The 27,455-nt window shown below is 44.5% G+C and overlaps 1 protein-coding gene across 2 annotated transcripts in view; it reads right to left on the bottom strand.

The window, feature by feature from the left end:
- The window catches only part of LOC147463520 (Zn-dependent exopeptidases superfamily protein), a 61,008-nt gene extending 40,488 nt beyond the window's left edge, over window positions 1-20,520 (bottom strand). The window contains exons 1-2 of one of the 2 annotated variants that reach the window (XM_086489519.1): window positions 20,405-20,520; window positions 20,203-20,310 (exon numbers count right to left, since the gene is read on the bottom strand). In XM_086489519.1, the coding sequence (XP_086345645.1) occupies window positions 20,203-20,269 (67 nt within the window). In that variant the 5' untranslated portion in view covers window positions 20,270-20,310; window positions 20,405-20,520. Of the gene's footprint in view, window positions 1-20,202; window positions 20,377-20,404 lie in introns of those variants that run through there. The other variant, XM_086489517.1, reaches the window with a different exon arrangement.
- Between the last annotated feature and the right edge of the window lie 6,935 nt (window positions 20,521-27,455).

The raw sequence follows: 27,455 nt of genomic DNA, 5'->3' as shown, positions 1-27,455 counted from the left end.
AGGATCGCTTCGCTGTGAGCTTGCTTCGATCTTGGGAGCTCTTGCGGCGAGGCCTGGAGCAGAGACAGCCTACTTGCACGGAGGAGCGCCTACGGCAGCCCCTTGTCTGGAACCCCATGGTTAGCACTCAGAGAGGCCACTTGGTTGGTAGTCGGCCTCATGTTTCCTAGGGTCCTATGGCAGCAGGTCCAACGCGCTCTTTAGGTGACTGGTTAGAGTTCACAGGCTTGTCAGAGGAGGTGCAGAGTTTCCAGCTACAGGGCATGAGAGGGGTGCAGAGCATGTGCCAGGACATCTTAGAGGCAGTTCCAGCTGAGTGGCTCACGCCTCTCGAGCCAGTAGCACCCAGGTGGATGGGAGCCTTCACACGACTGGAGGTTCTCATCTCAGTCAAAGCCTCTGCTCGCAGACTGTTCCATCCCTTGTCTTAGAGCTTCAGGGTGGGGGATGCTTACAGCGAGTTGCAGTAGAGGCCCCGCAGGTGGCAGAGTGTTGTTTTCAGAGGATCCGAGTAGTGGGCATCTGTGGGAGGACTTGTGTCATTGATCCTGACCCAGCAGCTCTTGAGACTGGACACTGGAGGCTGTGGGCTTGGGAGTGGGATCCTAGTGAGTGGCTCTGGAGGGACCCTTTCTCTTCTGCAGACCACCCAGGTGTCCCGTTCTTTCAGTACACTGTTCGACTGGGACGTCATATACTAGCAACACAGAAAGAGGCCCGCCCCACTGCAACACCTCATTGGCAGGAGGAGGGTCTCACAGCTGAGTTCTTGGCAGCCTTCTGGGAAAGGTTGTGGGACTCCAGACAGTCGAGGCGAGTCACCTTGTTTTAGTGGCTGGTCGCACACAGAGCTACAGCAGTTGGGAGCTGGCTAGTGCATAGTGGTCTCTCGGCCGCATGTGCAGCTTGTGACCATCTTGTGGAGAGTCAGTGTCACTGTCTTTGGGACTGTCCTTCGGCCCAGCAGGTGTGGCTTCGAGTTCTTCGACTAATGCCTGCTCTCTCCACGGCTCGACAATACACTTGGGGAGCAGCGGCTTGGTCCACCCTCACGGGCCCTGCACTTCAGTTTGAGCTCTCTTCCAGCAGCAGGATGATAGTGATGCAGGAGGGGCGACCTACACTCCAGCTTGCTACAGAGCTTACTCCACAGGAGTGGTGCAGTGAGAGAGAGGAGTGTTGGGAGCTCATCACTGGCTGACACTCTGGTTCATCTGGCGGGCTCGTTGCTTCCGCATCTTTGAGGCTCGCCATGTGCCACTAGCAGAGACTGTTCGCGATTTTTGGCTAGAGCTGATCCACACTCTCAAAGGACAGCTCGAGGGACTACAGGGCAGCTCTGACCGCATACGAGAGCGCAGAGAGGCTTTCCTTCAACTCTGGCGTCCTGGGCCTTTCTACACCATGGTCCAGGGTGTTCTCCGATGGCACTACCGACCACCTGTGTGGCTTTTCCCTCCCCCCATTTCTTGATTTAGCCCCATTGTACATATGCTGGTTTTTTCATTGGGAGAGTCTCCCACCATGGTTGTTGTAGCCCTCTCTTGAAGAGGTGGTTGTAGCCTATGGGCAGTCTCAATAACTAATAGAAGGATCTTTTTCTCGAAGAAAAAAAAATTAGCCATCACACCCAGACCGCACTGATCTTCCACAGGTGTCTTGATGCCTAAAATTACATACCCAGGCAATCTCATCCAATTAGGAATATTCAGTGGTTGGCACATCACAATGCAACACAAATGCTCACATATGCATGTTACAAGACATATAAACATAAAGTCGCCGATGAACCCCCCCCCCGCGGCAAATAACAATCCCGGTCCGGGCCATGAGCTGTTCAACGACTCCTTCATCACTCCTCTCGCAAATAACCTAAAAAGGTCCGGGCCATGAGACATAGAGGCCTTTTACAACCAAACGCCTCCCAAACCGCAGCCTGCGTCGTTTGGAGGTGCTGAGAGTAAGGTTGCTTAGACTTCTTAATACTCCCCCCATAAATAACCATCCAGGTTCGGGTCATGAGTAAAAACAACACTTTTCGATCATTCAATACTCCCCTCGCAAATAACCACAAACGTCCAGGCCATGAGTATGAACAAGCTTTCTCAACATTATTTCTCACTACTCCAGCCGGGAGTAAAAATCGCTAATCATTGAAACCAGTATTAAAACCAGAGTCAGACAATTCAAATCGGCACCAAGACAGGTTTAAAACAGATACCATCCATTTCAAACAAAGTTTCAAACAATAACTTCTCAAACAAACTTCAAAAGTATCTAACTATAAAACAACTAGATAGTTCATTAAGGGTTTTGTTCGAACAACCGAACTTTGAGGACGACTGGCTTGCCATTCTGCATCACGGTGATGGTTCAGTTCCGAACCTGGAGAGTCGCATCATTCTTGTCATGCCAAGGCATGCCCAAGAGAACGTCACAATTGCCCAACTTCATAATGTGGAAATCGGCTTTTCCATGATAATCTTGGATAGTCACTGGAAGAGCACCAATGAGCGGTACCACTTTCTGAGTTTGCCATGTGGCTAGCTCAGCTTCAATTTCTCCACCCTCTGCATCATAATCAAAGTCCACCTTCATAGTGTGGAAATCGGCTTTTCCATGATAATCTTGGATAGTCACTGGAAGAGCACCAATGAGCAGTACCATTTTCTGAGTTTGCCCTGTGGCTAGCTCAGCTTCAATTTCTCCACCCTCTGCATCATAATCAAATTCCATCCGCTTCAAGAATTCTGGAGGGATGAAGTTCTTTGTATCTCCTGGGTCAAAGAAGATTAGGGCTTTCAAACCGTTGACTTTGCCATATGCTTGACACAATTCATTTGTACTTTCAAGGCGTATGCCATAAATGTCAGGTACTAATCCAATGGCCGGTTTAGCTCGTTCAGCTGGAGATGGTCCTCGGTTTTTGTTGACCATCAGTGCGCGCGTCGGCTCCATTGGTCTGTCAGTGCGTTGGAGACAATCAAAATAGTTATGTCCCGTTTGAAAGCATCCAAAACATCGGCCTTCTTGTAGTAAGGTATCTCGTTGTTAAGATGTCAAACGAGGCCTTTGCAGTTGGCTTTCATGAGACTCTCGAGAATTTGTTCTTTGTTGGCGAGAGTTGTGGTTAGTGACCAGAGGTTCTTCTGTGGTAAACTCTAGCTTTCCCTTCATCAGTTTGTAGCCAACCGCAGTAAGGTCCATAAGCTCTTGCATGGTAGAGACTTGCTTGGAAAGACAATATTCCTGCAATGGTGATGGTAGTCCAATGGTGTAGCGCTCACACTGGTCCTCCAAGGAAATGAACTTAAAGGACACTGGAAGGTACACGTCGAGAAACCTTTGGTTATAGTCATCCATGGTTTCGGTGGCAAGCATTTTCAAGCTGCCCCACTTTGCCAAAATCCGGACTTCAAACATAGAAGTCATGTAACCGCGTGCAAAAGCTGTCTTGAAAGCTTGCAAAGTCCTTGGAGCATGCGGTTGTGTCGCGATTGAACTCCATCATTGCATAGCATTATCTTTAAGAAATCCTGATGCTCGAGAAATCTTGGATTCTTTTATATAGTTTCCCAGAGCATTAATGTGTAAAAGTGCGGAAGAAGAGACTACACTGCTGCTTTGCCGTGCCCATTTTTCTTTTTAAACTCTCCCACTCTCCACTTTTAAGTTTTGGATGTCGTGAAAGGTTTTGAATTCCGTAGCGTTTTCTCCCTCACCAGCAACCTCAGCCCATCACCAAGCACAAGCGTTTTTCCATCAAGCACCCTCATCGCCAGCATCAGCATATCGCACTCAGTGTGGCAGATTCTCTACCCATTTTCAATCCATAGTCAATCAAGCCCATCAACGTTTTGCAGACTAACCAGCAGCATTGGCATTTTTGCATCAGTCTCAACGCCTCATCAGCATCATCGTTTTTAGTTCTCAACCTATGCACACCCAGATCAGCCAGGCAGCTGAAGATCCCAGCCACATAGCCTAGAATTTTCAGATTTCATCCATAGATTCTCAGTTTCAAGCATCCATTGCAAAATCCTTTCAGCATCTCAGCAACTAGAACCATTGTATCAGCATTTGTGCAATTTAAAGCAAATACCGCTCTGTGCATTCGTAATTGGATCTCTCGGATGGCCTTGCAATGTACTCAATGTGCCTTTTTTTGTGGTGCTTTGGGACGTCTACTGGCTTGAACAATATGTGCTTGTTGTAGTGTGACCGCTCTCCAAATGTTGGTGGTGGAATTGGGGCAGCTCGTTGAAAGAAGTCAGTGAGCTGCAATTGTTGCCCTGCACTTGTGTGTCTCTCCCTATTTCTTTGAATCTCTAGTAAGAAGGGGCCCAACTTTTTGTGGTCTCTTGACTCCAATAGCACTCTTAAGTGTAGTGTTAGGTGCAGCAGAAGTGTTGATGGTGGTTGTCACAAAGTGATGACGTGGCGGACAGCAGAAACCCTAATTTCTGCCAGAAACCCTAAAATTCCTGCAAACCCTAATTTCTGGAAGAAACCCTAATTTCCGGAAATCGCGGAGGCTGAAATTTTTATTTTTTAAAAAAAATGGAAAATGATGAGCGACGCAAATTTCGCTTTTTCTCTACTTAAATGAGAAAGAGAGAGAGAATGCTTTTGCTTTCATGTTTTGACTCTCTGTGAAAGAGAGAGAGCAATTGCTTTTGATTTGAAGCTTTTGGGGCTCTGCTTTAGGGCATCCCTTGTAACCTTTAACTTAGTGGTGAGGGCCTCACTTCTCAGGGCATCTGGACGTAGAGTCTGAGAGTGAAACCCTAACCGCTCTTTTGTACTTTGATGATTGATTAATATAAAAAGAAATACCGAAAGGGGCGCCAGTCTTTGGGGCCAATATCTCTAGGCACGGAACTCCGCCGAGCCAATGCAAATCTATTGTGATCTGTGAATTGTTTTGAAGTGGTTATTTGGTGCTGTCCCGGTTGATTCTTGACTTGGAGTGTCCAAGTCTGTTACAGTGGTATCAGAGCACGGCCGATTTCTCTTCTACGGGAAATCCGATCCCCGAAATTTTTTTCCGCGGCACCTATGGCTTCAGGCAATGATCAGTCAACTCCCTCTACATCTGGAGATGCGGGCTGGGATCACAACGAAGATTCAGGCAGAGAGTATGGCCCGCCTTGGCCTACTTAGGCGGAGCGGCGAGAGATAGAGCGTCGCCAGTTGATCGGCGATGCAACAAAGATGATGCTCAATTTTGCCAAGGATCCGAAGATGGCAAAATATATGAACCAGACCTCTTTGGAAGAGGTACAGATGGAGTGGCAGAGAACCACAACACCACTCCCGAAACCCGCTCTCAAGAAACCTTCTGCCTCCAAGAAATATACGGAGAAGGAACTGGAGAACGTGGTTGATGCACGGATTGCTCAGCTTTTTGACACGCAAAAGAAAGCCAAAAAGCACGGCAAAAAGCAGAAGAAAGGCACTGACTTCCCGGGATATTTGGGTCATCGGTTGACATTTGACAAGGCAAAGAAACGGAAGAAGCGTGTCAAGTTTGAAGACCTACCCAGTTCTTCTTCTTCTTCTTCTGACAGTTCTTCTAGCTCCTCGGATTCGAGCGAAGAAGACAGAAAAGGTAAAAAGCAAAGCAAGAAGCAACGCTTTGGAAAGGGCAAGAGAAAGGCAAAGAAGGCTAAATCTCGCCCAGAGACCGACAGTTCTACTGAGGACTCGTCTACAGACAGCTCAGATTCCGATGACGGAAAGTTTTATGCGAACAAGAAGAATTTTTACAAAGCCAACCAGTATGACTTTCTCGAAGATAAAAGCAAGAAAGTCCGAGAGTTTAAGGAAGGTGGCCACTCGATCAAGTTTGATACTTTTCAGGATACTCAGATGCTTCAAAGGCTTTGTCTTTTATACAGCAGTTTGACATCGCTTTCGCGGGAGGACGCTATTCAGAGCACTCCAAGATTCGGAGAGCTGCCTCTTACTTTAAGGGGAATGCTCGTACTTGGTGGTCCACGCTTCTATTAAGCAAGACTGTGCCAGTTACATGGCTGAAATTCAAGAGGCTTTTTATTTCTTCTTGGTTGACTCAAGAATATGAACGAGATGTACGAGCTGCTTGGAACCATCTCCGGATGACCAAGAGCGATACAGTGAATTCTTATGGTGAAAGATTCTGGAGCTCTTTTCTACCCACCTCTTCATTCAAGAAGATCTCGTTCAGAGAACAGATTGAGCGGTTTACCTTGGGTCTACCTACAGAGATCCGAAATCACTGCTTGGAACAGAAGTCAGCTTCTGTTCAGGAGTTGATGAGTCATGCGAAGCGGGGCTTTGCCATTCACTCTGGCAGTCTGACCTACCCCACAGATGAGGCCATGACACAACGAGCCGAACAGACTTCTGGGAATGAAAGTAGAAAGAAAAAGAGCAAGCCAGAGAAAAAGGATACACAACCCAAGCTTACTCCCGAGGAGAGAGCTCGCTTCATCAAAGAGGGGAAGTGCTTTGGATGCGGGGAACATGGACATATCTCCGCGAAGTGCCCTAAAAAAGGCACAGAAAGAACAGAATGATAAAGACGACGACAGGCCTAAGAGTTTGAGAGCAGCTGAGGAATGTGGCAAAAAAAGGCAGATAGAAAAGTAGAACTGGTACCACATGGCGTGGGACTTGCACCGAATCAAATGAATGAAAGTACAAACTTTGCCGCTTTTTTTGGGGCAAAGTGAAGGATCAGGAAGCTCTTTTGAAGGAGCCAAGGCCAACTTCTTTTCACTTGGAATTGGCGGCTCGATTTGGAACTACGCCTGACAGACTGACGCCACAGGCGGAGGTAGTTCGACTGGCACCCGGATGGGATGTTGCCATTACACCAAGCATTGGCAAACTTCGTTTGCAATGACAGGGGTGTTCAGGGCACGCGAGTGACTTCTACTCGGGATCCCTTGGTACCACAAGAACTACGCCGTGGTTGACTACCGGGCCGAGAAAGCGACTTTGATAAATGAAGGGCTTAGAGATTGTACTTGATGAACTTCAGTTTTCTTACTCATTCTTTTGGGAGAACTGAACGATGGATAAAAGTTGAATATGTTTTGACCTGAAGAAAAGAACGCCAAGATTTTTTTCTCCACGCTCATGCCGATTGCTTTTGAGAGGGCCTGAAGATCATACCATTGATCTGATATCTGGAAGCACGCCACCGAATCGGCCACCTTATCGTGTGAGCCGAGTAGAGAATGAAAAGATTATGAACTCAGTGAAAGACCTCTTGGAAAAGGGTCTTGTCCAGCCTAGTACTTCACCGTATTGCTCTCCAGTGTTGTTGGTTTTGAAGAAAGACGGATCTTGGAGAATGTGCATCGATTATAGCACTCTCAACGAAATCACCATCAAGAACAGATTTCCGATTCCTAGGATCGATGATATACTCGACAGGTTACAGGGATCCTCGTGCTTTAGCATGATTGACTTGAAGAGTGGATATCATCAGATCAGGATAGCGCCAGGAGATGTCTACAAGACAGCTTTTCGGACGACTTTTGGGTTATTTGAGTTTTTGGTGATGCCTTTTGGCTTAACCAATGCTCCTGCGACATTTAACCGGATGATGGATAGGATTTTTCAAGAGTACAGGCTATTTGTTGGCACTTTCTTTGACGACATCATTGTTTTCTCCAAGAATGAGGCAGAACACAGAGATCATCTGCTTCAAGTCTTTTAGGCATTACGAGATCACACATTAGTGATTAATGCTAAGAAAAGTGAATTTTTCCTACCAGAGATACATTTTTTGGGACACATTGTGTCAACAGCAAGAGTGCAAATGAACCCGGCCAAGATAGAGACTATCCGTGATTGGCCCGATTTGAGGAATGTCCATGAAGTTAGAAGCTTCTTGGGACTATGTTCGTACTACAGGCGGTTCATACGAAAGTTTGCAGAGGTTGCTTCCCCTTTGCATACCTTCACACAGAAAGGAGTACCTTTTTCGTGGGGACCCACAGAGGTGACTACCTTTCAGACATTGAAAGAGAAATTCACTACAGGACCAGATTTGACTTTGCCGGACTTGCAAAAGTCATTTGAAGTATTTTGTGATGCTTGTGGTCGTAGTCTGGGTACGGTCTTGATGCAAGAAGGCCATGTCATAGCTTACGAGAGCCGTTTGTTCTCTAGGCCGGAGATGACAGCACAGATCTATGGGAAAGAGCTTTTGGCGGTTATCCACGCTCTTACTCAGTGGCGGCATTACCTACTCGGAGCGGATTTTACTGTCTTTACAGACCATCAGAGTTTGCGCTACTACTTGTCACAGAAGCAGCTTTCGGAAAAGCAGATGCGGTGGGTGAACATCTTGTCACAGTTCCACTTCCAGATTGTCCATGTGCAGCGACAGAAGAATGTGGTGGCAGGTGCTTTGTCTCGAAAACCGTTGGTTCTGGCTATTTCCGCGATACATCATAGGAGCTTCGAGGATATGGTCGATCAGTGTGCCACAGATACAGATTTTGTAGATATTTTCACACGAATACGGGATGGGGAGACAGTAGCTGGATACTCCCTTCGGGAAGGCTACTTGATGAAAAAGACTATGTTGTGCGTTACACAGCCGTTGAGGGAAAAGGTTATGACTGATTGCCACTGTCCACCTTTTACGGGTCACTGCGGCATTGCTACCACCATGAAAGGGGTAGAGAGAGATTTCTTTTGGCGGAGACTGAAGAAGGATGTGGAAGAGTTTGTGCGCAGTTGCTTGGTATGCCAGGTCAAGTTTGACAGGCATAAGGCACAGGGATTGTTACAGCCTTTACCCATACCCACCCGCCCCTAGGAAAATATTGAAATGGATTTCATTTTTTTTTATCTCCCGAGAATACAGAATGATCACGATGATTTTCCGATTACATGGCACGCCTGAGACGATTGTCTCCGACAGAGACCCCAGATTTATGAGTTTGTTTTGGAAGGCAATTTGGGAGAACATTGGCACGCGGTTGCAGTTCTCGTCATCGTTCCACTTGCAGACTGACGGGCAATCTGAGATTGCCAATTCAGTGATTTTAGATTTATTGAAGTCTTGTATCTCGCATCAGAAGACTCAATGGGAAAAGAACTTACCTTTGGTGGAATTTGCCTACAATAACACGATACACTCTTCGACGGGGAAGACGCCATGTGAGATTGTTGAAACTGCTGCGAAGGTTCCATCCTTCCTGAGCACGAAAGATTAGAAATTTGAAGCGGATGAATATTCGCGAGATTTGGATACGGCTTTTGCCAAGGTTCGCGAGACTTTGCAGGAGTCTCAAGAACGACAGAAAAAGGCAGCGGATCGCCATCGTCGCGACTGGAAACTGAAGGAGGATGATTGGGTGCTCTTACTTTTGAGAAGGCACGCCTAAGAAACAAAAAGGGAAAGGAGAGGCTTTTTCCAAAGCTTAGTATGTGATACTACGGATCTTTCCAGATTACTGACAAGATAAATGATGTCTCCTTCCGATTGAAACTGCCACATACTTGGAGGATTCACAATGCATTGCATGTGAGTCTCTTGAAACCTGTTAAGGGTGATGTGCCTGATGATGGGGAGCCTGATGAGCAACCCAAAGTGGAGGAAAACGAGGAGATCCTTGTTCCTGAACAGATTTTGGCACATAATGATACGAAGAAAGGTAAAGTCCGAAGGCGGTTCTTGGTTAAGTTCAAGAACTTTCCTGCATTTGATGCGAAGTGGATGGAGGAGGAGGACCTAGCAGATACTCCTTGGATTGTGAAACTTTACCTCGATGTTTTGGTTTAGCATAGTCTACTCCAAACGGAACCCAGAAACTCAGCTTGGCCGAAGATCTGGTGCAGTGGGATGCACAAGAGGGGAGTTACTCCGCTCCTTTGTCAACAGATGCCTCGATTTTGATACTAAAGTCACTGATGTCTCTTTGAGCTTCAGGGATATGTCACAAAGTGATGACGTGGCGGACAGCAAAAACCCTAATTTCTGCCGTTTTTGTTGAGCAAGACATGCCGCCGCTGAATCCAGAAACAGAAATAACTAAAATTCCTGCAAACCCTAATTATTGCCAGAAACCCTAATTTCCAGAAATCGCGGAGGCTGAAATTTTAAAAAAATAAAAATAAAAAAATAAAAAAATAAATGGAAAATTGGAAAATGATGAGCGACGCAAATTTCGCTTTTTCTCTACTTAAATGAGAAAGAGAGAGAGAATGCTTTTGCTTTCATGTTTTGACTCTCTATGAGAGAGAGAGAGCAATTGTTTTTTATTTGAAGCTTTTGGGGCTCTGCTTTTGGGCATCCCTTGTAACCTTTAAATTAGTGGTGAGGGCCTCACTTCTCAGAGCATCTGGACTCAGAGTCTGAGAGTGAAACCCTAACCGCTCTTTTGTACTTTGATGATTGATTAATATAAAAAGAAATACCGAAAGGGGCGCCAGTCTTTGGGGCCAATATCTCTAGGCACGGAACTCCGCCGGGCCAGTGCAAATCTATTGTGATCTGTGAATTGTTTTGAAGCGGTTATTTGGTGCTGTCACGGTTGATTCTTGACTTGGAGTGTCCAAGTCTGTTACAATGGTATTAGAGCACGGCTGATTTCTCTTCTACGGGAAATCCGATCCCCAAAATTTTTTCCGCGGCACCTATGGCTTCAGGCAATGATCAGTCGACTCCTTCTGCATCTGGAGATGCGGGTTGGGATCACAACGAAGATTCAGGCAGAGAGTATGGCCCGCCTTGGCCTACTTAGGCGGAGCGGCGAGAGATAGAGCGTCGCCAGTTGATCGGCGATGCAACAAAGATGATGCTCAATTTTGCCAAGGATCCGAAGATGGCAAAATATATGAACCAGACCTCTTTGGAAGAGGTACAGATGGAGTGGCAGAGAACCACAACACCACTCCCGAAACCCGCTCTCAAGAAACCTTCTGCCTCCAAGAAATATACGGAAAAGGAACTGGAGAACGTGGTTGATGCACGGATTGCTCAGCTTTTTGACACGCAAAAGAAAGCCAAAAAGCACGGCAAAAAGCAGAAGAAAGGCACTGACTTCCCGGGATATTTGGGTCATCGGTTGACATTTGACAAGGCAAAGAAACGGAAGAAGCGTGTCAAGTTTGAAGACCTACCCAGTTCTTCTTCTTCTTCTTCTGACAGTTCTTCTAGCTCCTCGGATTCGAGCGAAGAAGACAGAAAAGGTAAAAAGCAAAGCAAGAAGCAACGCTTTGGAAAGGGCAAGAGAAAGGCAAAGAAGGCTAAATCTCGCCAAGAGACCGACAGTTCTACTGAGGACTCGTCTACAGACAGCTCAGATTCCGATGACGGAAAGTTTTATGCGAACAAGAAGAATTTTTACAAAGCCAACCAGTATGACTTTCTCGAAGATAAAAGCAAGAAAGTCCGAGAGTTTAAGGAAGGTGGCCACTCGATCAAGTTTGATACTTTTCAGGATACTCAGATGCTTCAAAGGCTTTGTCTTTTATACAGCAGTTTGACATCGCTTTCGCGGGAGGACGCTATTCAGAGCACTCCAAGATTCGGAGAGCTGCCTCTTACTTTAAGGGGAATGCTCGTACTTGGTGGTCCACGCTTCTATTAAGCAAGACTGTGCCAGTTACATGGCTGAAATTCAAGAGGCTTTTTATTTCTTCTTGGTTGACTCAAGAATATGAACGAGATGTACGAGCTGCTTGGAACCATCTCCGGATGACCAAGAGCGATACAGTGAATTCTTATGGTGAAAGATTCTGGAGCTCTTTTCTACCCACCTCTTCATTCAAGAAGATCTCGTTCAGAGAACAGATTGAGCGGTTTACCTTGGGTCTACCTACAGAGATCCGAAATCACTGCTTGGAACAGATGTCAGCTTCTGTTCAGGAGTTGATGAGTCATGCGAAGCGGGGCTTTGCCATTCACTCTGGCAGTCTGACCTACCCCACAGATGAGGCCATGACACAACGAGCCGAACAGACTTCTGGGATTGACTAACCCCTATTGCATGTTGAATGTCATGTGATGTCCTGTGATGTCTGGTGATGTCCTGTGATGTCGTGTGATGTGACTGTCGATTTTGTACATGTGCTAGATGTGTGTTTCTAGTACGTAGGTACTAACAGTCAGTGTCTGCTAAGACGGTTTATGGCTTTTGTCGGTTTTGCAGGCGTAATCGCGGTCGATTACAATGCTTTCAAGAGGGGGGTATGTCACAAAGTGATGACGTGGCGGACAGCAAAAACCCTAATTTCTGCCAGAAATCCTAAAATTCTTGCAAACCCTAATTTTTGCCAAAAACCCTAATTTCCGGAAATCGCGGAGGCTGAAATTTTTTATTTTTTTTAAAAAGGAAAATGATGAGCGACGCAAATTTCGCTTTTTCTCTACTTAAATGAGAAAGAGAGAGAGAATGCTTTTGCTTTCATGTTTTGACTCTCTGTGAGAGAGAGAGAGCAATTACTTTTGATTTGAAGCTTTTGGGGCTCTGCTTTTGGGCATCCCTTGTAACCTTTAAATTAGTGGTGAGGGCCTCACTTCTCAAGGCATCTGGACGCAGAGTCTGAGAGTGAAACCCTAACCGCTCTTTTGTACTTTGATGATTGATTAATATAAAAAGAAATACCGAAAGGGGCGCCAGTCTTTGGGGCCAATATCTCTAGGCACGGAACTCCGCCAGGCCAGTGCAAATCTATTGTGATCTGTGAATTGTTTTGAAGTGGTTATTTGGTGCTGTCGCGGTTGATTCTTGACTTGGAGTGTCCAAGTCTGTTACAGCGGTAGCTCAGGATGAGTGCTCAGTGCGTACACAAGGTTCCTTCCTTTTACTTAATGAGAGAGATGTGCAATAGAAAAAGAGAGAGAGAAGAGAATGATACTGTGAGTGAAGGTCGAGAGAGAGAGAGAGAGAGGGCCTTCTCAGACATTGCCGCTATGCTGCAGAGACTCTTCACTTTCTACCCAAGTATGCATGCCATACAACACCCCCGGTTTGGTATTGGATGGAGCTAGCGAGTCCTTTGCATATCATGGTTGTACTCCCTCTACGTATAGTTCCACATCCATTAGAGTTAGCTCCACCCCCCTCATCCCTCATACAAAAGAACACACATCTCCATGTAAGTTTGATTAATTTCAAAGAAGTTTATTTTGATTCTTTTTTCGAGATACACACATGTACAATGTTCTGTCTCATAGGTTCGGCCTCTAGAAGACGTTAATAAAGGCCTCTCTCTCTCTCTCTCTCTCTCTCTCTCTCTCTCTCTCTCTCTCTCTCTCTCTCTCTCTCTCTCTCTCTCTCTCTCTCTCTCTCTCTCTCTCTCTGTGTGTGTGTGTGTGTGTGTGTGTGTGTGTGTGTGTAAGGTGCAGCGAAAATGAATGTTGAACTTTGCTGAAGATGAGTGCTCCGAACTGTGCTCAAGGGTTCCTTTTACTACGGAAGGGAGAGCCTTCCGTTCCTTTAGTGAGAGAGTGAAAATGATCACAAACAAAGTGGGTAAACACTGTGCATGAAGGTGCTAAGACTGAGAGCAAAAAAGTTGTCAAACCCTCCTCCAACGGCCCTGATCTCTATAGCGAGACCAATCTACTATGGATTGCACAAATCTCTGCAACGCAATGGACTTGCCGACGATGTCGACGGCGTTGACGAGACGGGCTAGAATCTGAAAACGCTAAGGGCTGAAATCTGCAAATCTTGTATCTGCTGAATTCTGACTCTTATGTTGGTGAAAACGGCGATGACGACGATGAGACACGACGCGCTGAAAACGCAAATGCTGAAATCTGCGAATAGCGGGCTGAATCTGCAAACTCTTGCTGATCTGTGTTACCATATACATGTGGTAGTGATGTGTGTGAAAACACTAGGACCGTCGGGGTATTTTTTCCCTCTTTAGGAGGTTTTTTCCCCCGAGCATTATATATACGCCCATCACTCTAGGGCTATCTATCTTTCCATTGCATACTAAGTAACACACTCTCTATTGTGTGCCTTGAGCTTCCTTCGTCTTCTCCAAGCTGCGTGCGTTTCCCTGCAACCGTAATTCCAACGATTGGTATCAGAGCAGGTTGCGTCCTCCCGGGCTTAGTCGCCAGCTGCTCCAGCACACGCCTACTCACTTTCTCCGATTTCAGTGAGCTTTGGCAAGCGTTCGCAGGTCGACAAAAATTTCGGGAAAACTCTAACAGCTTAGTCTGCTCAGATTTTTGATTCGGGCTCATTTCGGCCTCCGTTTCCACTACAAGCAGTATTGCACAGGCTATTTCGTCATTTTGTGCAAAATTTCTGTCAGTGCCGTTTTCTGCATAACAGGTGCCTCATAGTCTTCTACGGTTTGTGCTATATAGCACGTGTTGTTCCCGCTCCATTTCTCCTATTTTTCGGACAGTTTTCACATCATGTGCAGCATTTACCATGGCTGACAACAACACAGATGTGTTCAAGATGTTTGCTGCCGAGGACGGGTTGGATGAGGACAACTACCCTATGTGGGCTTATATGATGCAACATGTTCTTGTGTCAAAGGGCGTCTGGAACATTCTGCAAGACATTGATGTACGTCCTTGTTCTGAGGATGTAGGCGATGTTGAGGATGTTGCAGGTCTTGCTGCAAGGATTGCTACTATTAGAGTTGTTTTGCCTATGGTAGAACAAGCTCATTGGGATGTAAAGGATGCGCAGGCTCATGCATTGATTGCGTTGTCTGTGAAGCGCACAATTGTTCCTCACATCCGCTCAGCAAAATCAGCAAAACAGGCTTGAAATATTCTAGCAGGTCTTTATGCAAGTCGCAATGAGGCTAAAAATGCTTTGCTACGTAAAGAGCTGGAGTCGAAGATTATGCATGAAGAAGATGATATGGACACTTTCCTTGCTGGTGTCAAGGATATCAATGAGCAACTTATTTCTGCAGGTGAAGTCATTTCAGATGGTTCCCTTGTGCAGACTGTTCTTGATGCCTTTCCAGACTCTTACTAGACTTTTGCTAGTACTTAGAGACTTATGATCCAAGGAAATCCTGAAGTTGTCAAGTTTGATGCATTGTGCACATTGCTGTTGCAAGAGTCACTTTACAAAAAAAAACAAGACTAGACAGCATGCAGTTGAACAGGATTTTATTGCTTCTCAAAGAAAGGGTGGTAACAGTAATGCGGCCACTTCTTATGGTCCTGCTGTGAGTGGCAAAACTTCTGTTCCTAATGCTTCTGCTGGCAGCAATTCGTCTGGAAATTCTCGTGATAAGGGCAAAAAGAAGATGCGTTGCCATTATTGTAAAGCTAATGATCACTTGATCAAGTCGTGTCCTAAGTTGAAAGCCAAAGAGGCTAAGAAGAAAGAGGGTGGTTCCACTGCAAATGCTTGTTCCACTACAAATGCAGCCATTGTTGAGTCTTCTGTGAAAGGAGACTGTGTTGCTGATGTTGATGCAGAATGGGATTTTAGCACAGACTGCACTTACAATCCTGCTGTCCATGATGCATGCTTGTCAGTTGCTGCAGATTCACATGTGTGGTATTTCGACAGTGGTGCTACAAACCACATTACCTCACATCGTGAAATGTTTACCTCTCTCGAGTCTGTCCCTCATGGGAATTCAGCCACTTGTGCCAACAATGCCTCTTATCCGGTTCAGGGAGTTGGAAAGATTGTGCTTACTGCTGCAAATGGCAGTTCCTTCACACTTGTTGATGCACTTTATGTACCTGGGATCAAGAAGTCTCTTATCTGTATCCGCACTTGCTAGACTTGGACTTGTAGTCAAAGTTGTGGATGACAGATGTACAGTTCATGATCTCAGTTTTGGTGATGAAATTGTTGCATCTGGCCTTTTGTGCCGTGGGCTGTATAAGCTCACTTTGTATGACAAGTGTGGACAAAATTTTGCAAATGCTGTTGCAGATTCAAGGGCTATTTCAGATGCAAAACTTTGGCATGCACGTTTTGGTCATCTGAATTTTGTCAGTTTGCTGCGTTTGCATAAATCTGATAAGGTTGCTTCTTTGCCGCCTCTTGAAGCACCTGTCAAACATGTTTGTGAAGGCTGTATTTTGGGTAAGATGCAGCGTTCTAAGTTTCCAAAGGATGGTTCAGTTCGGGCCACATGCAAGTTGCAGCTTGTGCATAGTGATGTTTGTGGGCCCATGCAAACTCCGTCCTTGGGCAATTACCTTTACTTCGTGACTTTCATTGATGATTACTCCAGGCATGCATGGGTATTTCCGCTTAAAGCGAAGTCCGAAGTTTTTATGTGCTTCAAACAATTTCTGGCTATGGCTGAAAATGTCTCGAAATGTACTATGGACACCCTCCGTTCCAATTGAGGAGGGGAGTATATGTCTCATGAATTTAATGCATTTCTAGCTAGTCGTGGGATAAAACACCAATGTACAGTGCCTTATACACCTCAGCAAAATGGTGTTGCTGAGAGGAAAAACAGGTCACTGACGGAAATGGCACGATGTATGGTCAAAAGTCAAGCTCTGCCGCATTCTTTTTGGCTTGAGGCCATCATGTGTGCCAGTTATGTACTTAACAGGTGTCCTACGAAAGCTTTGCAGCCTATTACTCCATATGAAGAAGGGCATGACAAAAAGCCTTCTATTGAGCACATGCGTATTTTTGGTTGTTTGGCATATTGCTTTGGTGCCACAAACACAGCGCAGAAAATTGGATGATAAGGCTGTCAAATGTATTTTTGTTGGTTATAGTGCTGAAAGTAAAGGTTACAGGTTATATCATCCACAAACAAAGCGTATTCTGGTTTCACGGGATGTAGTGTTTGCGGAAGATTCTGTTCAGCCCTTGCTGTCATGTACTAGAGACAGTAATGTAAGCTCACAGGACATTTATGACACTTTGTTGCCTCTTTTCAGTGGTGGAAATACAAATGTAATTTCCAATAAGGAAAATGTACAGCCTATGGGGGTTTCTGAAAACGGTATAGATTAGCCTATTACTGATGCAGATGTACATGATGTACTTGATGAGGAAAGGGCTAAAAATGAGTAGGCTAGAGGTATGCCAAAATGGTTGGTCCACACTTTGCGTGACAGTAAATTGGATGCACCTTTGTCTAGTCGTACTCGTTCATGCTCTCGCCATGCATCTTATGCATCAGATTGTTATGCTTTGGCTGTGTCTAGCTTACATGATGTTGAGGAGCCTCTGTCTTTTGATGAAGCACAGAATTCAGAAAATTGAATGGCTGCCATGCAATCAGAATATGATGCACTTATAGAAAATGACACATGGACTTTGTGATTTGCCTCCTGGCAAAAAGGCCATTGGTACGGAGTGGGTTTACAAGTTGAAACGCAATCTGGATGGTGAGATCGATCGCCATAAGGCTCGACTTGTTGCAAAGGGTTATGCACAGCAAAAAGCCATAGATTATGAAGAGACTTTTGCTCCCACTTGTCGTATGTCTACTGTGCGTTTCTATGTGCATTGGCAGCTCATTTTGATTGGGATGTACATCAATCAGACATTGTTACTGCTTTCTTGAATGGTGACATATTTGAAGAAGTTTATGTAACACAGCCTCGCAGTTTTGTCATAAAAGAACAAGAGGACAAAGTGTGCAGATGTAAGAAGGCTTTGTATGGGTTGAAGCAATCTCCTCGTGCTTGGTATGAGAAAGCTGACACTCATTTGGTTGAACGAGGCTTTCGTAACAATCCAACAGAAAGCACATTGTATGTAAAGCGTGAGGGTGATGTACTTCTCATTGTGGTTCTTTATGTCGATGATTTGCTGATCACTGGACCAAATGAGAGACATATTGCTGAATTTAAGGCTGATTTGAATGCTACTTTCAAGATGAAAGATTTGGGGCTGTTGCATCATTACTTGGGTATACAGTTTAAGCAGTGTGATGGTGGTATTGCCTTGTGTCAGAAAAGGTACATACAAACATTGCTATGTAAGTTTGGACTTGAGGATTGCAAACCTATTGCCACTTCGATGGAAACAAGTTTGAAGTTGAGTCTACATGATGCTTGCGATCCTGCTGATGTCACTCTTTACCAAACTGTTGTTGGCTGCCTCATTTATGTATGCAACACGAGGCCAGATATTCAGTTTGCAGTCTCATAGGTCAGCAGATTTATGCATAGCCCAGGGTCTAAGCATTGGCAGGCTGTCAATAGGATTTTCCGCTACCTTAGTGGCACGTTACATCTTGGCTTGTTTTATCCCAAGGGGGGATCATTGCCGCCAGACTTACATGCTTTTTCGGACTCAGATTGGGCTGGTTGTTTTGACACGCGAGTGTTCACAAGTGGTTTTTGTTTCATGCTTGGCAGTTCGTGTATATCATGGTTGAGCAAGAAGCAACCTACTGTGGCCACTTCGAGTTGTGAGGCCGAGTACAGCGCAATCTTCACAGCTACGGTTGAGTGTGTATGGTTCCTACGCTTTATGGCTGATTTGGGTGTTTGACAGGACACTACCAACACTATCTACACTGACAGTCAGAGCGCATTAGCAGTTGCGAGGAACCCAGTTTTTCATGCTCGCACAAAGCATATTGAGGTGCATTATCACTATGTCAGGGAGAGGCTCTCAGCAGGAGAGATCAACTTGACTTATGTGCCAACACAGGACAACCTTGCAGATCTTTTCACAAAGGCATTGTCTCATGAGAAGCTTGAAGCTTTTCGCAAAGCTTTGGGCTTACTCCCCTTTGTGGACTGATCATGTCCTTAGGGCATGGCACTTCCCTTTACTCATGTGCCAGCTCTCGTTTACCGCATCACTCCAAGGGGGATTTGTTACCATATACATGTGGTAGTGATGTGTGTGAACACACTAGGACCGCCGGGGTATTTTTTCCCTCTTTAGGAGGTTTTTTCCCCCGAGCATTATATTTACGCCCATCACTCTAGGGCTATCTATCTTTCCATTGTATACTAAGTAACACACTCTCTATTGTGTGCCTTGAGCTTCGCTCGTCTTCTCCAAGCTGTGTGCGTTTCTCTGCAAGCCTAATTCCAACAATTTGACCATGCGGCGAGGATCTGCTGCGGGATGGTGAGATCTGCGAGGCTTGGGGGGCTGCGGTACGGAAACTAACTGCTTAAAACTGAAAACGTTGATGCAGAAAATGGTTGTGACGCCGGAAATCTGCAAAATGCTAGGCTGAAATGCTGGTCCAAAAACGCTAGGGCTGATTCTGCTGCAAAAACGCTATGGTATCTGCAAACGCCAGGCTGATCTGCAAGTGGCAAAATGCTGGGCTGACCTGCACTTGGTGAAAAACGTTGGCGGCTTGAAAACGCTAGGTCCTCTTGCCGTCTTGCTGAGAAGGTGTGCTTAAACTGTGGTCTGCTGCCTCTTCTGCCAGAAAACACTAGCGCTGGCTTTTTTTATATACTGGCTTGGGTAAATCGCCCTACCCAGTTTCCCAACAAAAGTCACTTAATCATAATAAGTGAAAAATGGCTAAAATAGGAAAAATAGGTCTGTGCGCTGTAAAAATGCTCCTGATGGGTTCTGACTGTAATCTGATGATCATGCTGTGTGCAACCAGAGGCTATGCATCTACTCTAAGTGTCTGGACATGCACGGTCTGCGAACAGACTCACAAAATTGCCAGAACAATTCCTAAGCTAACTAAATTGAACCCTAGAATTGAAGTAGCTTGTCCAGTGCACGTGACTCTCTCTCTCTCTCTCTCTCTCTCTCTCTCTCTCTCTCTCTCTCTCTCTCTCTCTCTCTCTCTCTCTCTCTCTCTCTCTCTCTCTCTCTCTCTCTCTCTCTCTCTCTCTCTCTCTCTCTCTCTCTCTCTCTCTCTCTCTCGCGCGCGCGCACAAAATCTGCTGCAAAAATCACACCCCAACTACCAGCACAAGTAGTTGAAATTTTTTTGAGGGCTTGTTTCGTTTGCCCATTGCTTAAGACCTCATACAAACCATAGTGTGCACCATTTTACCTCGGATGGCACTAAATATAATGCTTGTAACGTTGATCACACCGTCTGCTATGTGCAACCAGTTTCTTTGCAAGGCTTTACGTTGACAAATTGGTGATCTATTCACTTAACCACATCTCCACACTGTGTAACCGGAAATTCTCAGTGATTGTAGCTTGACAGGCGGTAGCACCGTCTTGTGCATACTACTAATACATGACTGTGATGACAAATTCAAAGACGACTAATGCCGGCATCGCCTGAACTAAATATAGGATGAAGGGTCATCAAAATTACCTGACTGCGCAAAAATGAAGAGGCGAAACGCCAAAACGAGAAGAGCAGAAGAACCCATCATTCGCATTCGCACAGCTCAGCTCCCGGCACCGAGCACACTACATAAGTCTGTACAAATGTAGTGGCTCTATATGACGACCCTCCTTCTCTCTTGTAAACATAACGTATACAAATTGTGGACACGCAGTATTAGTACACACACCTTGACACTAATTGACACCGTGCATTTATTAACGGGGGTGAAGGGATCCACGGCCGGGAAGTGAAGGTCGTGCTAAACCTGGCCAGCACAAAAGGGCGTGCTAAACCTGGCCAGTGCAAAAATCGAGTCGGCATGGAAACTCCACCACCCCGGATTTGAATCCACAACCTCACGCTTCGGGTTTTGTGTCACATGGACTAACCACCTCCCCACGTGCACATTGTGTAGCCCCCTACCTTTTTATGAGGCTGCGACTTTTATGCATGGACTTCCCCATCGTGGATCCCTTTACCTCCCTTTAATAGATGTGGGTGTTACTTAGTGGTGAGGGTACACACACACACACACACACACCAGACATACAGGCGACCAAGGTACTATAAGTACGATTGAATAAAACATTGTGCAGTATGGGGTCCTCAGCGCTATCTCACACAAGCATGGGCAAGAAGGGATCAATGGTCCACGCCTATTTCCCAAAGCACCTCGTGGACCATCGATCTTGCAGCACGCCCCCAATTTACCAATTTTCTCGAGTTTACTAAATTGACCAGAATTTACACAACGGCGGGTTCATCATAGAAGAAACCCTTCTCCCTATGCTTTCAACAAGCACACTTAGGTGAGGTGGTTAAGGTGATAGGCTTGCAAAGGTGACATCCTCGGTTCGAATTCCAGGGAGGAAGGGTGGGGGGTTGAGGGGGGCGGCCCGAATTTACAAGTTTTGCTACACCTAAGTTTACCTATTTTCCCGAATTTACACAAAACGCATCAAATGGCTCAAATCGCACCCGATCCCCAAAAATGGGTGTGGACCATTGATCTCTTCCTGCCGATGCCCGTGTGAGTTAGTTAGGAAGGTGTGTGGGGTAAGTAGAGTACGTTTAGTTATGTCACATATTTATTGCTTGGGGGAGAGTGAAGAAGAGAGAGAAAACAAGATTATAGGAATCGAGGAGAGAGAGATAGATAGATAGATAGATTTGATTATCGTCCTCGGAGGTCAAATATGACCTATGGGACCAAATAAAACATTACAAAATGGCTCCCTCATATGATTGATACAACTCATTTGGGTAGGGTATAGATTGGATGGTAGAATCTAGCTTTTGGAAAATCATATTTAGGGATGCACTAGCTGGTTGACATAAGACAAGAATAAGGAGGGCTAAAAAGAAACATAAAAGATAAACCTAAGAGATATCTTCAGCCAATTGCGGCGGGTCTTCTTCAGAGTTCGAAAATCATGGATGATAGCCCGTCCATTTCGATAGACTGCCCATTTGCCTTATTTGCAAGCGTCGTGTATCTTTTTGAGTTCGCTTACTTTGAGTTTGGGTTGGTTTTTCGTCAATTCCTCGGCAATCCAGAGCTTCGTTCCCTTGAGGTGGCGAGATTGACGTGACAACCTCAAACTCTCCTCTTTGTCCTTGAGAGTAAGGATGCATTGCTCGGGTGGCAAGAGTCTATTTGTGTCGTTGATCCAAGAGACTGTGGTGTTGGGGTCGATGATGACTAACTGAAGTATGTCATTGAGCTTTAGGATCGCTACACACACACACACACAGGGAGAGAGAGAGAGCTTGTGTTTACCATCAGTGTGTTATTGTTGGTACATTGCAATCATAATGTTCTGTATACAACACGACAAGACCTCGCAAAAAACCATAAAGGGGTTTAGCTTTTCTGTACTTTAATGTTTTTAATCATATTTCAAAACATTATTTTTTATATTTAAAAAAAACATGCAAGTTTCCTTTTTTATATAATATGAGGGAATGTGCCATTTCCACAGTAGCATGCAAATTTTGTTGTATTCATTCACTGCGTTCTAGTGTTCAATTGAAAAATGTGGTAGAGCTTACTCACCACGTGTTTCGATGTCCCTCGTCAATACACGTAACTTGCCTTTGACCTCTCGTGTTGTCTCTACTCTTCTAAGAGAATAACATCATTGTAAGTAGTTTGTAAAGTCCAAGCATAGGTAACTACATCTAGAGAGAATGCATAATTTCACAACCAATGTTAACATAACATATATATTAGCAGCGGCTAACACATGCGACATCGATTATGCATCACGTGAGGGACATGCTATGGATGTGCATAATATTTCTTATCCACACTGTATAAGGTTTTGGGCTCATTGGGAGTTCCAAATTGTATATGCTAGAGGGCTCAACTTAATCCCATAGTAGAAAGGATTGTGGTGCAAGCCTTTATAAGAAAGCCTTTTATGCAAAGAGGATCCATTCTTGAGTATCCATTCTTGAGAGCTTTCTCTTTTGAGTGTTCACTTTATGGATGGCCTAGCCTTGAGCTTAATGCCCATGCTTAGAAGGTTAGTGCTAATTTATTGTAATTAGAGAAGCATTTCTTAATCTAATCTCTACTTTCTTCATTAGTTTTAATTCTTCTATATTTCATTATATCATGAATTAGTTTCACCTTCTCATTATTCTAGATTTGAGTGTGTGTGATGACTTCTTGCTTATTGACCACTCCTATCCTTCTATGAGCACTCGATTTGAGATATTTAACATCTCTAACTAGGTTAATCTTGTGATTAGTTTATGTGCCCTATTGTTTTCTTGTGTGTGGATGGGTTTAATGAAACTCAAGCACCACTCACCTTGTGTGTGTAGCTTTTGATTAAGTACCTTGATTGACATGTGGTGATTGGAGAGGCCAACACCAATGAGTGTGCTTTGAGATTCTAGTATATGGCAAGTCGAACTTTGGTGGGCTTAATGTGTGTAGGTGATGCTTGATTGATGATTAATGTGTGATTCGAGTTAGTGATTCATTCTCTATTGCATTGGAAGAGCATTCTCTTGAATCCTCTCATTCGATACATCCAATGATGCTCATGCTTCCATGTCCTAGCCGGGTTGCCGATCCTAGGATTGATAATTTTGTTGGTCTTGGGTTGATTAGGTGATGCTACGATTGCCCCCAACAACATACTCACTCTCGTCCACTTTTGTAAGGGTGCCACCTTTGGTATACATATCCAGCAAAGCACTGCCAAGAACGACATATTTCTCCAACAGTCCTTGACTAGCAATCTCCTCACTCACCCATGTGAACAACTTTGGAAGGGCATAGTCTTTCAAGGTGCTTGCATCCAAAGTGAGAGGCCTTTGCGTCCCAACTCATTAACACTGTCCAGGGCTTCCTTTCCACAACCATGTTGGGCATATCCTACAAGAAATTTTTGTGCATTTGTGAGGGCACCACATTTGGCATACATATCGAGCAAAGCACCACCAAGAATGGCATCATTCTCCAACAGCCCCTCGCTAGCAATTTCATCGAGAATTCTCTCTCTCTCTCTCTCTCTCTCTCTCTCTCTCTCTCACACACACACACACACACACACACACACACACACACACACACATACACACACACATCGTACCCACCCTTGATTTTAACCACTCCCTTGATCTCACCACCATGTCCTCTGCTCATTATGTACTTCTGTTGATGTCTCCCTCCCTTGACCTCCATGCGTCTTTTCAACTTATATTCTTTCCTCTCTCTCTCTCTCTCTCTCTCTCTCTCTCTCTCTCTCTCTCTCTCTCTCTCTCTCTATATATATATATATATATATATATATATATATATATATATACACACACACACACACACACACACACACACACACACACACACACTAGGTATAAAGGTGGATTTGATTCACCACATCTTACCTCTCGCTTGGTCTAACACTAGCTAAACCTTTGAACTGATTCACTATATGCTATATCTGGAGAATGAATGGCCTTCTTTCTTCATCTCTCTATGTATATCTCTCTCTCTTTCCTTCTCTTTCTCTATATTTTACAAGTCTGAGGTTTGAAACTACCAGGTTATGACCCTATGGCCCGACTGGGCTTCCCTCTTTCAAAGCTTAAAAATAACTTTAATATCTTCATGAGGATTTAGGTCGGGAAATTGTTTGTGTAATACCATATGGTAACTCTCTACCATATGGCCATGGAGTGTGTGAAAAGCCCTTTTTTTTGGGCGCCAGCTATACTTTGGGGTCTTATAATATTTTTGGTAAAAAAAACTAATCATATCTGAAGACACAGCGTGGCGTGACAGAACATCAAAGCAGCTCTGATGGCTAATGCAGACGCCGCTTGCTATCTTTGGGGTGCATGCAACTAGCACCGCCTGAGCTCGGGAGGGTGGGCATTCGAATGCGACGCCAGTAAAAGACTCCATGTGCTCCGGAGCGGGCTCCACAGCCGTTTGGGGAATACTGCAAGGCTTGGACACCACCTTATAAAGGTGAGTAGAATGCTCACTTAGCTTCCATTGAGCAAAGGGTATTTCTGTTCTTTCTTTGTTTGCATACATTGAGTGGGTAAGGGCTTCAACTTCGCAAGCAACTTTGTGATGGCTCCCAACAAAAAATCACCTGCCGAATCTACATTGGTATTTTTGCACCTTTTATGGCGTTTTGAGTATGGTATGATTGGGTTTATTGCAATGACTTAGTGTATTTTGTTGGGCAATCCACTGTGTTGGAAAAGATGGACTGGCCATGTGTCTAAGTAGTGGCTGGACTTTGTTCGGATGTTTTACTGTTTTTGGTTAATGAAAGGGATGATCGGGTCCTTGCCAATGAGTGATATGTGCTAGTATATGCTATATTATGCTAGTCCTAGTTGTGTTGCCGACTCGTTTGTCTTTCTTTCTATATTGTTTTACAAAGTCTCAAGCTTGTGTTTTGGGTTGTAATGCGGCTCATTCTATCCATTATGGCGTATGGTTTGAGGAAGAGTGTAGACTCAGGCTGTAGAACTGATCTTCTCTCTCAGTTTGAGGGGTTGGGGTTGATCTACCTTGACTCTTGGCATTATCTTCTAGTGGTGTGTTGGAAGGGATGGACTGGCCATGTGTCTAATCATTGGTTGGACTATGATCGGATGTTCTACTGTGTGTGGTTAATGAAATAGATGATCAGGTTTTGGCCGATGTAAGGTTTGATATCCTTTGCTCGTCCTGGCTGTTTTTGCCAACTGGTTTGCTGGTCAATTCACTGTTACTGACTGGTTTGCTGGTCAATTCACTATTGTCGAATATGGTAAGGTTGGGATGCTTACCCTTGATTATTAATTTTGTCTTACAACTGGTTGATGGATAGGATGGACTGGCCTCTGAGTTCCTTTTGGCTGAAGCATATTCTAATGACCGATTTGGTTTGGGAATGGAACTATTGAAAGGATAGAAATAGGCATTATGCAGTAAACTACTCTTAGGATGTATCCTTGCTACTCGGGTATTCTATGCTGGCCACAGCAATTGCCGACTGGGCCTTTGACTAAACAAAGGTTGTGTGGGTTTGGATGTTCCATTATGTTGTGATAATGGGATAGGTGATTGGCTCATTGTTGTTCTTTGATATAGGGTAGGATAAGTTGTCCTCAGCTGGCCCTAGCTTTTGCCGGCTAGGTTTTGTGTTTTTACCAACTAGTAAGTTGGGTGACAGTCCTTTGTCACATTAGATGAAGTTTTGGGTTGCTTCTTAGCATTGCCTTATAGCAGGAGGATAAAAGTGGTAGTATTTGTTGTCCCTAGCTAGTGTGGGTAATCGTCTCTCTTTTCCCTTGGATGTGGTATTCAGAATTGAATGAACATGTGCATTACTTTTATTCTCTCTATTTTGACTTATACTCTATAAATGATATTTTGGGGATTATGTTAGGTAATCCACTAATGCCGATTGTTTTTTTTGGCTAGAAAGAGGCATCATTCAGTAAACTGATCTTAAGTTGTATCCTGGCTACTGTGTGATTTTGAATTTTAGTGTTTGAGAATCAAATTCAACACTCTATAACAGGTTGTTGGGCTATAGTGCCGACCATCTCTTTTTGATTGGTACAAAGATTTGGGATGCTTCTTGACTCTTGGGCTTGCCTTACTTTTGAATGAGGGATATGGTAAATGACCATTTGTATAAGCATTTTCTAGACTATGTTTGGATATTCTACATAAAGGATTAAGGGGATTTGGTGATTGGTTCCTTGCCAAGTTTTGGTATAGAATGGTTTTTTTTTTTGCCGTCCTTTGCTGGCCCTAGCTATTGCAGATGATCCTCTCCCCTGTTCATGTCTTTAAACCAGCTAATGAGTACGAAAATTGTATGGACTATATGAAGGTCCAGAAAGGTGATGTGTATACCAGCTATTAAGTTGGTTTTGTGTGGATTATGTTGATCCACGTCTTGCAGTTCTTTTTGCAGCAAGAATATTACTACCCTATCATTATTCATTATTTTTATTTTTGATGATACCTGGCCGGTATGGTTGGACCGGTTGGCCGAAAGGATGGCTTGATGGGTTACTGGAGGGTTATCCTCAACGGACTTGTGTTGCTGGATTACTGCAGTGCTATTAAAATTACTAACTATTGATTATTTTTTGGTGCTAACTGGCCGATATGGCTGGCTGTTTCGGCCGAATGGCTGGCATGGTCGGAATACTGTATGGTTTGCCCTCGACTAACTCTTGTTGTAATGGTTGGTTGCAGCAATAAAGTGTTCACTAACTGTTGGTTATTTATGTGCTGGGAACCAGCAGCATACTGTTGACACATCATGGATAAATCTAAAGGTTTGGTTGGGGTTTCCGACTAGAATACTATGGTTGTTATGGCCCTTTGTTCGGCTTGAGAGTATTGGTTGAAGCTTGGGTGTATAAGGCTTACACTATTCTTTGGAAGCTAACATACATGGTTCGATGGTTGATATAATCTGACTTGTAACTGGCAAGCGGATGTGTTTTTGTAAAAGGTTTTTCTGATGACTGTTTGCATATCTTGGTTGGTTTCAAAGGGAATATGACTTTTAGATCGCTTAAACTCATGAAAATCTGCTTTCTAGAGGAATTTTTTAATAGTAAAATTAATTTCGGAATGAACATGCTGTTCTCGTCGGTAATTAAGATTGTCGGAATGAACCATATCATTGCTTGAATTCACAATTGATGTAACAAGAACTAGGTCCTGGCTTGTTAAAACTTCACTTTAAATTAAA

This window comes from Adiantum capillus-veneris, chromosome 2 (assembly GCF_014529385.1).
Source record: "Adiantum capillus-veneris isolate H3 chromosome 2, ASM1452938v2, whole genome shotgun sequence".
In the NCBI taxonomy this organism is placed as follows: domain Eukaryota; kingdom Viridiplantae; phylum Streptophyta; class Polypodiopsida; order Polypodiales; family Pteridaceae; genus Adiantum; species Adiantum capillus-veneris.
This window is presented reverse-complemented; position numbering and strand designations above follow the sequence as displayed.